Genomic DNA, 12,497 nt, shown 5'->3' with positions numbered 1-12,497 from the left:
CCTCCAGTAAGTACCGTACTGCTGTACTGAGGGCCTCCAGTAAGTACCATACTGCTGTACTGAGGGCCTCCAGTAAGTACCGTACTGCTGTACTGAGGGCCTCCAGTAAGTACCGTACTGCTGTACTGAGGGCCTCCAGTAAGTACCGTACTGCTGTACTGAGGGCCTCCAGTAAGTACCGTACTGCTGTACTGAGGGCCTCCAGTAAGTACTGTAGTGCTGTACTGAGGGCCTCCAGTAAGTACTGTAGTGCTGTACTGAGGGGCCTCCAGTAAGTACTGCTGTGAGGGCCTGCTGTGCTGTACTGAGGGCCTCCAGTAAGTACCGTACTGCTGTACTGAGGGCCTCCAGTAAGTACTGTAGTGCTGTACTGAGGGCCTCCAGTAAGTACTGTAGTGCTGTACTGAGGGCCTCCAGTAAGTACTGTACTGCTGTACTGAGGGCCTCCAGTAAAGTACTGTACTGCTGTACTGAGGGCCTCCAGTAAGTACCGTACTGCTGTACTGAGGGCCTCCAGTAAGTACTGTAGTGCTGTACTGAGGGCCTCCAGTAAGTACTGTAGTGCTGTACTGAGGGCCTCCAGTAAGTACTGTACTGCTGTACTGAGGGCCTCCAGTAAGTACTGTACTGCTGTACTGAGGGCCTCCAGTAAGTACTGTAGTGCTGTACTGAGGGCCTCCAGTAAGTACTGTAGTGCTGTACTGAGGGCCTCCAGTAAGTACCGTACTGCTGTACTGAGGGGCCTCCAGTAAGCCGTGCTGTACTGAGGGCCTCCAGTAAGTACCATACTGCTGTACTGAGGGCCTCCAGTAAGTACCGTACTGCTGTACTGAGGGCCTCCAGTAAGTACTGTAGTGCTGTACTGAGGGCCTCCAGTAAGTACCTGTATAGGGCCTCCAGTAAGTACTGGCAGTGCTGTACTGAGGGCCTCCAGTAAGTACCGTACTGCTGTACTGAGGGCCTCCAGTAAGTACCATACTGCTGTACTGAGGGCCTCCAGTAAGAACGAAAAGTTCATACCACAAAACGTTTTACAAAGAAAACCCCAAATGTTTTTAACGGTTTTAAATATCCAGGAGACAACATAGTCACTCTGTAAAGACAAATGATTGAGAATCTACTATCTGTTTTCAAGTGATTTCCCGTAGCAGACATGTTTACAGTGAGGAGAGACGACTGAAGCGCTAAGCAGAAGGCGATAGATCTAGCAGTCCCTGTAAGCTAATCAGTAGTTAAGGTGACGAGTGTTTATTAAAAATCACTTTTCTACGGCTTTAAACATGTTTTACCCCAGGTAATGGTTTTGTACAGTTGCTTTGAAAAGGATATTGGGCTTAATGAACTATTCTGTTGTACACAGATTGGACCAGTTTTACTGTCTACAACACTGTCAGGTAACGAGAAAGACACGGACACTGTTCATCTATCATTACAACATCTTGTAAGGTTTCCAAAAAGACCAGAAGGACATCAACCAAAAAACTAAAACATTCACGTCAAAGAAATCTAATAATGATGGAACCGACCATTTATTTGTCTGCATTGTGAGCGGTGAGACTGTCTGCTACTTTAGAACAAGCTACAAACCTGCACTAAAAGCCACAGGTGGTTTCATTAAAGAGACTGGGGCAGCATTAAGCAGATGATGAAATAACTGGGCTTGAACCACCAGCATTGCATTGGTGATGAGGAAGTCACTTGTTGGTCAAACCCAGCAGCACAGTGTACAGTACTGCTGCCATGTGTTGGAGATAGAGAGTCCCCCTGACCTCTCCTCTTCTGCCTCCACTAGCCCTGGCTTCTACCTCAACCCAGCAGCACAGTGTACAGTACTACTGCCATGTGTTGGAGATAGAGAGTCCCCTGACCTCTCCTCTTCTGCCTCCACTAGCCCTGGCTACCTCAACTCCACTTTCACTTTACCCACCTTAAATGGCATAGGGCCCAGTCACAACTACTACTGTAAAGACTACATCCAAAATGGCGCCCTATTCCTATTCAGTGCACTACTTTTGACCAGGGTCCATAGGGCGCTGGTCAAAAGTAGTGCACTATATAGGGAATAGGGTGTCATTTGGGGACACAGCCTAAGACTGCCCCACTGACAGTAGACACACATTATGCCTGGTTCGTAAACTATAAAACACCACAATCTGGTTTTAACTCTTGAGACATTCACACAAATACAGTTTCTCACTGACTGACTTTCTCTTCTCTATTCCTATCAGTCTACCACTTCCTCCCTCTCTTTCACCACCAACACAAGGCTTGTATACCGTGCTGCCTGGTGTCGGACACACTCAAGGCTTCGTGGACAGGCCATCAGTAAAGATAGTCTGATTGTTGTAGTGGGTCTAATGATAGGCTCAGTGTTAGCTAGAGAGCTCTTGCATACTGAATGAATGGTTCTAGTATCTGAAACGTGTCCCCGAACACTAGAACAAACGGAACAGTCAAGCATTCCGTTCCTAACAGACCCTTTATTTTAAATGTTAGGTAACCCTGGTTCAGCCTCACTCTGTTGTTCTGTTGTCTGCGTTCCTTTGTCTGTTTCAGATACAGAGTTTGTCCAAGCTTCACCATCAGATCCATTCCTACTCTCTGCAGAGTCTAGGACTAAGTTTGTCTTCCGACCCCCAAATCAAAATGTATTTAACCCCCAATACTAAAACAATAAATGGCACAAAGAAACAAAACCCCACAGCCCACCTTCCCCCCGTCTCCCCTTCCCAGTGTACCTTTGACTTTTGTACCCACAGAGCCAGTAAAGCACTTCAATGTAGCAGAAATCAACAGCACTTCCGTTACTCCATCATGTCAAAAAACTGTTCAAAAAAATAAGCTAAATAAATAATGGAAGGCACTAGAAACTCTAGCAGAGCTCTCACTGGAGTACTGGGGGCGAAAGGACACGGAAAAGACCAAGGGTGAGTCCTACATTGCACCTTATCCCTATATAGTGCACTACTTTTGACCAGAGCCCCATGGGCCCTGATCGAGGTCTTATCGGCTCCTGGTGAAAGGTTGAACACCATGTAGGGGATAGGGTGTTATTTGGGACTCAACCCAAAGTTACTATTCAAGTACGTTAATTGAGTCCATTTAACATTCACATGTATCTAATATAAAGAAAGTACAAGAGAAGAAAGGTTAAAGTGACCTCGATAAGGAAAATAGCTAGCCTTTTACTTTGTATTGTTGTTCAGCCTAAGTATTACCAATCCACCATAACGTTTCTCCAACTGTCTTTTTGTTTGTATTTTTCTAGCTTTTGTCTTCTTAAACTCATGTTGTCCAACAACATTTATAATAATCACAGTGTTTCAACATCAGAAACTGATGGGTAAATACAGGTCCATACAGAACACTTGTCTTTTTTCATTTCTTTTTTCTTGTTTTTTTTTTAAATAGAATAATAATGTACATTTTTGTTTTCAATCACACTATTGAAAAGACTCAGAAGTAGAGAGATCGAGGCCCCTAAACGCTGTCAACATCATGATTATAAAAGGCTTTATGTTACTAATAGATCATAGGTTTGAAAGCTTCACAAGCCCTCAGGACAGACAGCGTTGTGTTGCTGGAGATCCAAGGCATTACTTTTCATCCATCATACCATCCACCATGCAGCCTACCTCCAAGCCCAGCCCACGTCCAGTCCTCTCCTTGCCCCACCATCCACCATGCAGCCTACCTCCAAGCCCAGCCCACGTCCAGTCCTCTCCTTGCCCCACCATCCACCATGCAGCCTACCTCCAAGCCCAGCCCACGTCCAGTCCTCTCCTTGCCCCACCATGCAGCCTACCTCCAAGCCCAGCCAAGTCTTCTCCTTGCCCCACCATGCAGCCACGCCCAGCCCTTCTCTCCTTGCCCCACCATGCAGCCTACGTCCAGTCTTCTCCTTGCCCCACCATCCACCATGCAGCCACCTCCAAGCCCAGCCCACGTCCAGTCCTCTCCTTGCCCCACCATGCAGCCTACCTCCAAGCCCAGCCCGTCCAGTCCTCTCCTTGCCCCACCATGCACCCTACCTCCACGTCCAGTCCTCTCCTTGCCCCACCATCCACCCTACCTCCAAGCCCAGCCCACGTCCAGTCCTCTCCTTGCCCCACCGAGACCTGTCCTTCTCTGGGTCCACGCAGGACAAACACCAACCTACCTCACAACCGTGAAAACAATATCATGTGTGACACAGAGAGCCAACAGGACATACCTCCTTCCGTTCGCCCTGCATTCCCTCTCAGAGCTAAACCACCTGTGAAAAAGACTATTGAGTTGAGTCTGAGAGAATCTACTTCAGTCAACAACTCCTGTCTGAGAGAATCTACTTCAGTCCTGTCTGTGTTAGTTCAGGGGGGCTCTCTCATTAGGGATATGTAGATGGGAACTACCAGCCAGCTTGTACAGACGTTATGCTTCAGGATGGGGATCTCATCAGCCCCCCAGATACAGCACATTTTAAAATGGAGTAACTATAAGCCTGAAGTTAAGACTGGGATAGATGGGTCTCACACACACTACTCCCCTCCAATCATGTAAAGAGATGGTTAGCATGGAGAGGGGAGTTGTAGTTTCTTTAAAAGGCCCTATACTGGGAGATGTAGTTTCTTTAAAAGGCCCTATACTGAGAGAGAGTTCCTGGATCAACCCTAGCGTTAACCCTTTCATCATGCTACAAAAGAGTCTCCTCAGTTCAATGGGGACAGAGGAAAAAATTAAAACACTAATAAACATGGAATCATCATAATCCCAAACTCTTAAAAAATCATAAAAAAGACATTCTGAATGTGGTCATGGATTGTTCTGTTTCCCTAATGAAGGTCACTTTATGTGTTATTATTATATTTAGGAGGTTTCTATTACTGTGTTCTTATTGCATCCCATGGCAACAGGAGGGGTAGAGTAGGGTATGAACCCCAGGCCTTTTCTACTGACTCTCCACTTACACACACCAATGAACATCCTAAATGATATATAGGAATAGCAGTACATGTGGTTCCGGATGTCAACACTGCCTGACCAGCTACATACATGGCACCAGTCCCACACCTCAGCCTCACAAGCTCATTCCTTGACCCCATAACCCCATAACCTTCCTCACATCTCCTCAACATGCTACACAACTCGACCATAATGGACTTCTACTGGAGCTGTATAGTACTGTACAGTCACTTAAGGTCAGTTACCAACAGGAGGAGCTGTATAGTACTGTTCACTGCTCTGTTCTGGAGGTCAGTTACCAACAGGAGGAGCTGTATAGTACTGTACAGTCACTCTGTTCTGGAAACCAACTCTGTTCTGGTCATGCTCTGTTCTGGAGTTTACCAGCAGGAGGAGCTGAACAGGCAGGGGTGGGCTCAGATAGGTGAGAGGAGAAAGGGGGTTAGCTATGTACTGCAGCTCCCCAACGATAAGTACACCACCACCCCCATGGTCTGTTACTATCCTCCATCCCTCCTCTCTGAGATCAGTACAAGGCTCTGGTCTCTACTGTAGAGTACATGTAAAAGCCAGTGAAGGAACAAAGCCCATCACCACACACACACACACACATTTTACAATAGTAATTGTCACATTAACCCTCTTTGGCCACATAACATTGCACTCGTGTCCATTGGTATTCCTTGTCGCGTTTTGCGTCTTTCTTCGACCCCCAAGGCCCACAGTTGACCTCGGGGTGGGTGGGGAGAGGGAAGTGTGTCCCTCTCCTGTTATCCTTCAGGGGAACAGAAGAGGGCAGAGTGGTGCACCATTTCACACAGCAGCTGACTCTTTTCTCTCCTGCTCCTCCTCTTCTTCACAGCCAGCTCATTCACATTCAATACAGTCCCACCAACCATGATGTCACTTGTAACACACAGCCCCTCTGCCCCTTGTAACACAGACACCCTTCATTCCTCATGTCTCTCTCCCTCAGTCTGTCAGTCCCCCAGCCCGGCATGGCTAACATCCCCTCATGGCCACTACGTGGTCCTCAGGTTGGGGCCTCCAGGGTTGCTGACGGATTTCTGCAAAGTGCTGATGTGATGGAAGCCCTGCAGGAGCCCTGCCCCCAGTGGCAGAGGAGGGGTACTGCGAGGAGGGAGGCAACCAGGGGCTGAGAGGAGGCTAACATACCGGCCTGACCCTGTCCCGGCCCTGTGGACCCCGTGGATCCCACCCACTGGGCGCTGCTGTAAGGTGCAGTGGAGGAGGGGTAGCATGCCCCGACCCCGCCGTACTGGGGAGGGGACACAAGGAGCCCTTGCGGCCTCCCAGAGGGGTAGCGGGGTGGAAGAGGCGTTGCTGGGGCACAGCTGACTCGGGGCGGAGAACTTACGGCCCTTGTTGGTGGACGGGGTCGCCTGGAGAGGAAGAAGAGACACCAGGGTGAGATACTGCATGGCTGCTCTCCAATATCCATACTAGCATAGCACTTATATTACATGGCCAGAGCCATCTCAGCTATGCTACGTGGAGGTTGGACCAGGAGCCATATTAACAACTCATGTTCCAGCTTACAAACACCATAACACCCCATCCCCCATACACTCCCATAACCCCCCATAACATTCCCTTCCCCATAACATTCCCTTCCCCCCACATTCCCTTCCCCCATAACATTCCCCCCCCATAACATTCCCGCCCCCATAACATTCCCCATAACATTCCCCCCATAACATTCCCGCCCCATAACATTCCCATTCCCGTCCCCAACATTCCCATAACATTCCCATAACATTCCCGCCCCCATAACATTCCCGCCCCATAACATTCCCCATAACCCCTCCCCATAACATTCCCCCCATAACATTCCCGCCCCCATAACATTCCCATCCCCATAACATTCCCATAACATTCCCATAACATTCCCATAACATTCCCGCCCCCATAACATTCCCCCATAACATTCCCGCCCCCATAACATCCCCGCCCCATAACATTCCCGCCCCCATAACATTCCCGCCCCCATAACATTCCCGTCCCCATAACATTCCCGCCCCATAACATTCCCGCCCCCATAACATTCCCGCCCCATAACATTCCCTCCCCATAACATTCCCTTCCCCATAACATTCCCTTCCCCATAACATTCACGTCCAGTAATCTATATTTCAAATAAGCAACACAATCAAACATGGACTATATTGGTAAGGATTGAGCATCCCATTATTTTCATGAATAAGGCCTTTTGAGAATGTTTTGTTTCTATACCAGAAAGAGTCTGTCTTCACTCACCTGGTAGCTGTGTCCCTGTGAGGGTTGCTGTTTGGAGCGACTCTTGCCCTGGGACAGACTGATGGCGTCGCGGGCCCAGTTGTCAACCAGCTTGTGCAGGTCGTCTGTGAACGTGCCCTTCCGGCCCTGTTGAGGGGGGTTGGGAGAAGGCTGGCCCTGGTTCTGACCCCCTGAACCCTGGTCTCCTGGACCCTGGCCTCCTGGACCACTCACTGTGTTGGTGCTGCTGGTCCCTGGAGAGACGGGAGAGACAGAGAGGAGGGTTATGGGATATGTAGAGTAGGTAGTTGTGCGGGTGTCAGTGTGTTTGCGTTGGTTAATGACATACTCTAGCTATGTCAACGTAACAGGACAGGATCCTATGATATTATGATCAACTCTGAGGCATGCATTTCCTCCATCCTGATGAACTGGGCCAACATTTAGCAGGATGAAAATATCTACTCTAATCTGACAAATGTGTTCTGCATATGAACAGCAGAGGGAGCTGTAACACGAGTCTAGTCTATCACCCTGAATGAACGAGAACATTCTCCATTTTAAAAACACATTCACTGTCTGCAGATAAAATGTTCAATATATCAACAATGACTAGCTTAGACTTACAGCTAAAATGACCCATCTCTCACAAGATCCATGTTGGGGATTTAATTTGGGCCAAGACCTAAGATCATGGTGGTTTACGTTTCAAAACAAAATGTTATCTAATGTTGTCTACAGTCATTCTGTATCAGCAGCCTTCCTAAACACTAACAGGCATTATATTACAGCAAGCATTTACATGAGAACAGATGTATTGAGCTGCAAACAGGCTTTAAAAAGGTTAGCTGTTTAGTGCCTCTCTTCCTGGAAGCAGAGCCAGAACCCAAAATACACCAGAGGTGAGAGTGAGTATGGGAAAATACATCAGTTCCTTTTCCACCTACTGCAATGTCTCGACAATAATCACATACATGCAGTAGCCCTGCAGTAGCCTACTGCAAAGTCTCAACAATAATCACATACATGCAGTAGCCCTGCAGTAGCCTACTGCAATGTCTCAACAATAATCACATACATGCAGTAGCCCTGCAGTAGCCTACTGCAATGTCTCAACAATAATCACATACATGCAGTAGCCCTGCAGTAGCCTACTGCAATGTCTCAACAATAATCACATACATGCAGTAGCCCTGCAGTAGCCTACTGCAATGTCTCAACAATAATCACATACATGCAGTAGCCCTGCAGTAGCCTACTGCAATGTCTCAACAATAATCACATACATGCATACATGCAGTAGCCTACTGCAATGTCTCAACAATAATCACATACATGCAGTAGCCCTGCAGTAGCCTACTGCAATGTCTCAACAATAATCACATACATGCAGTAGCCCTGCAGTAGCCTACTGCAATGTCTCAACAATAATCACATACATGCAGTAGCCCTGCAGTAGCCTACTGCAATGTCTCAACATTAATCACATACATGCAGTAGCCCTGCAGTAGCCTACTGCAATGTCTCAACAATAATCACATATGCAGTAGCCCTGCAGTAGCCTACTGCAATGTCTCAACATTAATCACATACATGCAGTAGCCCTGCAGTAGCCTACTGCAATGTCTCAACAATAATCACATACATGCAGTAGCCCTGCAGTAGCCTACTGCAATGTCTCAGCAATAATCACATACATGCAGTAGCCCTGCAGTAGCCTACTGCAATGTCTCAACAATAATCACATACATGCAGTAGCCCTGCAGTAGCCTACTGCAATGTCTCAACAATAATCACATACATGCAGTAGCTGGCAATGTCTCAACAATGCAATTAGGAACTCAATGACTGATGCATTTCCGTTGCAAACAATAAATGAAGCTATGATAGAAAAACAAACTCAGAAAATGTAATTATTGTTCAATAGATAAACTAAGTTCAATCATTGAAGACCTTTGGCATTTCTGACAAGCTATTGAGTCAGTAGCTTTTTTAACAATATAAAAAGGAAAAAATTGAAAATTAGAGGAGGAAAAGCCATGCATTTCGTAAAAATGAGCGATACACTGAGTCATGACTGCAGCACCAGTGGAACTCTGGGTAATGGAGTCCACAGGACAAGCCATGACGTAAAGCAGCGATACACTGAGTCATGACTGCAGCACCAGTGGAACTCTGGGTAATGGAGTCCACAGGACAAGCCATGACGTAAAGCAGCGATACACTGAGTCATGACTGCAGCACCAGTGGAACTCTGGGTAATGGAGTCCACAGGACAAGCCATGCTCTAAACTAGAAGAGATGGGGAAGGAGGGAGCAGCTGAATCACAACATGACTTCAACATTTTGTGGTCTGGATGACTCCCATTCACATTGCAACGACTCTGAATAAATCATTTTTAGGTTGGCCAATAACGAAAATACCTTACGTTTAAAGGGCCAATCAGCACCTGCTACATACATTTTCTGACTTGTACATTCTTGATAAGTATCCAATTATTCTTGAAGAATCAAACTTATAAATGCCTCATGTGCTTAGTTCAATTGTCGTATCCCATCAGAACTCAAAATATAACCTTGTTTTACTCCAATGTTTGTAAACAAAAGGAAGAAACACCATATAGCCTCAAAACATTGTTAAAACTATCATTTTAAGGCTTCCCGAGTGGCGCAGTGGTCTAAGGCACTGTATCACGGTGCCATTAGAGATCCTGGTTTGAGTCCAGGCTCTGTCGCAGCTGGCCGCGACCTGGAGACCCATGGGGTCCAGCATCGTCCGAGTTAGGGGAGGGTTTGGCCGGCCGGGATGTTCTTGTCCCATCGCGCTCTAGCGACTTCTGTGACCGCTGACACAGTCGCCAGGTGTACGGTGTTTCCTCCGACACATTGGTGCGGCTGGCTTCGGGTGAAACGGGCATTGTGTCAAAGCAGTGCGGCTTGGTTGGGTCGTGTTACGGAGGACGCATGGCTCTCGACCTTCGCCTCTCCCGAGTCTGTACGGGAGTTGCAGCGATGAGACAAGACTGTAACTACCAAATGGAAACCACGAAATTGGTGAGTAAAAGGGATGATTTATTTTATATACATACACCACTGTTTAAAAGTTTGGAGGTCATTTAGAAAAAACATTGTCCATCAAATTGATCAGAAATACCTCAAACTTTTGAACAGTGGTGTTGTAAATTAATGTTGTAGATGTAAACGGCAAATTTTTAATGGAATATCTACATAGGCGTACAGAGGCCCATTATCAGCAACCATCACTCCTGTGTTAGCTACTCCAAGTTTATCATTTCAAAAGGCTAATTGATCATTAGAAAACAATTTTGCAATTATGTTAGCACAGCTGAAAACTGTTGTTCTGATTAAAGAAGCAATAAAACTGGCCTTCTTTAGACTAGTTGAGTATCTGGAGCCTCAGCATTTGTGAGTTCGATTACAGGCTGAAAAATGGCCAGATACAAAGAACTTTCTTCTCAAACTCATCAGTCTATTCTTGTTCTGAGAAATGAAGGCTATTCAGTGCGAAATTGCCAGGAAACGGAAGATCTCATAAACGCTGTGTACTACTCCCTTCACAGAACAGCGCAAACTGACTCTAACCAGAATAGAAAGAGGAGTTGGAGGCCCCAGTGCACAACTGAGCAAGAGGACAAGTACATTAGTGTCTAGTTTGAGAAACAGAAGCCTCAAAGTCCTCAATTCGCAGCTTCATTAAATAGTACCTGCAAAACACCAGTCTCAACAGTGAAGGCGACTCCGAGATGCTGGCCTTCTAGGCAGAGTTCCTCTGTCCAGTGTCTGTGTTCTTTTGCCCATCTTAATATTTTATATTTATTGGCCAGTCTGAGATATGGCTTTTTCTTTGCAACTCTGCCTAGAAGGCCAGAATCCCAGTCGGGGCGTTGTTGACGTTGAGACTGGTGTTTTGGGGTACTATTTCATGAAGCTGCGGGTGAGGACTTCTTCTGTTCCTCAAACTAGAAACTAATGTACTTATCCTCTTGCTCAGTGTATTATGTTCCCCAAACGTTTTTGAGGAATACAAGATGTATCGACTTGAAAACTGTATAAATTGGTTGAGTACTGGATACCAATATCCCTGTGAGCCTCCGCAGGCCCCATGTTGCCCAGGGTTAAGAACAGACATGGAAAATGAATAATATGACATTGTATCGTATTACACCCTCAACACTTATTCCATGGATCCCTTGGTCAATTTATAAAAATTGTAAAATAAATGTAAAATAAAATGACATTTAGAAGACATTGTTATATATCTGGCCCACGGAACCCACTTTGAGAACCCCTGTGACAGATCATTTGAATGGGGTCATCGTCACAACAGACAAATGCTCAAGTCACCCTGTGGAAGGAGAGCCTTGTTGACTCCGACACATGACTAAAGCCACAGCTGGCATCCACAGGGCAGTAAGTGCACAGACACTCAAAGCAGAGAGCAACAGGAGGTAGGATTGCAAAATTACAGCAACTTATAAATGTCCAGGTTTTCCAGAAAGAGAATAAGCAGGGAGGGAATCCTCCAAATGGGATTTCTGGAAAACCTGGGACATTTTTAAGGAAAGATTCTTTAACTTTGCAACCCTAACAGGGGGTGCAGAGAGTGAGGGTGGTGGAGGAGGCAGTAGGGGTTGGGGGCAAAAGGTCATAAAATAGATAATTACTACAGAGTTGGTTGCAGGGGCAGACTTTTTCACCATCTTCCCTGAAGAGTGGACGGAGGAATGTGACGCAGGACGGACGGAAGAGCGTGAGGATTGGAGGAGAAAGTGTGTGTTAATCATTCACCCTTCTACAACAGACGACAGCATGTTTTCAATTCAAACTAAAACAAGCACTCCTCCTGAGGTCAATCCAGATCCTCTCTACAGCTCATTCCCCTTGGTTAAAAGACAGGACGTGGAGTATAGGGGTGTAGTTGTAGGATTTAGGGTGCAGGGAATAGTAGTATAGGGGTGTAGTTGTAGGGTTTAGGGTGCAGGGAATAGTAGTATAGGGGGTGTAGTTGTAGGGTTTAGGGTGCAGGGAATAGGAGTGTAGGGTGTAGGGTTTAGGGTGCAGGGAATAGGAGTGTGGGGTATAGGGTGCAGGGAATAGGAGTGTAGGGTATAGGGTGCAGGGAATAGGAGTGTAGGGTATAGGGTGCAGGGAATAGGAGTGTAGGGTGGAGAGCAGAGGTTGGCAGGAATTCAGAAGCTGCAGAGGGATCATTAAGGCATTCCTTACAAACTTAATTAACATCCATTAATGAACGTACAAACTCCTTTCTTTGAGTCAAA

At 46.5% G+C, this 12,497-nt stretch overlaps 1 protein-coding gene and 2 long non-coding RNA genes across 6 annotated transcripts; all 3 read right to left on the bottom strand.

The window, feature by feature from the left end:
• Positions 1–756: 756 nt before the first annotated feature.
• LOC127919944 (uncharacterized) lies at positions 757–2,009 on the bottom strand. The gene is made up of 3 exons (XR_008104586.1): positions 1,902–2,009; positions 942–1,805; positions 757–883 (listed from the first exon to the last, which is right to left on the bottom strand). It is a non-coding gene; the product is annotated as an uncharacterized LOC127919944 (long non-coding RNA).
• A 1,232-nt stretch (positions 2,010–3,241) lies between these two features.
• LOC127919943 (uncharacterized) lies at positions 3,242–5,079 on the bottom strand. Of its 4 annotated transcripts, XR_008104583.1 has the most exons (4): positions 4,073–5,079; positions 3,930–3,981; positions 3,754–3,805; positions 3,242–3,694 (listed from the first exon to the last, which is right to left on the bottom strand). It is a non-coding gene; the product is annotated as an uncharacterized LOC127919943 (long non-coding RNA). The 4 variants fall into 4 exon arrangements; XR_008104584.1 differs by lacking the exon at positions 3,754–3,805 and having other exon boundaries at positions 4,032–5,079; XR_008104582.1 differs by lacking the exon at positions 3,754–3,805.
• An 884-nt stretch (positions 5,080–5,963) lies between these two features.
• Positions 5,964–11,923, bottom strand: LOC127919954 (serine/threonine-protein kinase WNK1-like; the record flags this gene model as incomplete). Its single annotated transcript, XM_052503784.1, has 4 exons — positions 5,964–6,072; positions 6,118–6,344; positions 7,219–7,451; positions 11,883–11,923. Coding segments are annotated over 4 exons (610 nt in total), but the record flags the coding sequence as incomplete, so codon positions are not given.
• Positions 11,924–12,497: the final 574 nt, after the last annotated feature.

This window comes from Oncorhynchus keta, unplaced genomic scaffold (genome assembly GCF_023373465.1).
Source record: "Oncorhynchus keta strain PuntledgeMale-10-30-2019 unplaced genomic scaffold, Oket_V2 Un_contig_17939_pilon_pilon, whole genome shotgun sequence".
NCBI lineage: Eukaryota > Metazoa > Chordata > Actinopteri > Salmoniformes > Salmonidae > Oncorhynchus > Oncorhynchus keta.
Note: the sequence above shows the minus strand (reverse complement) of the source record. Positions and strands in the feature narration are given on the sequence as shown.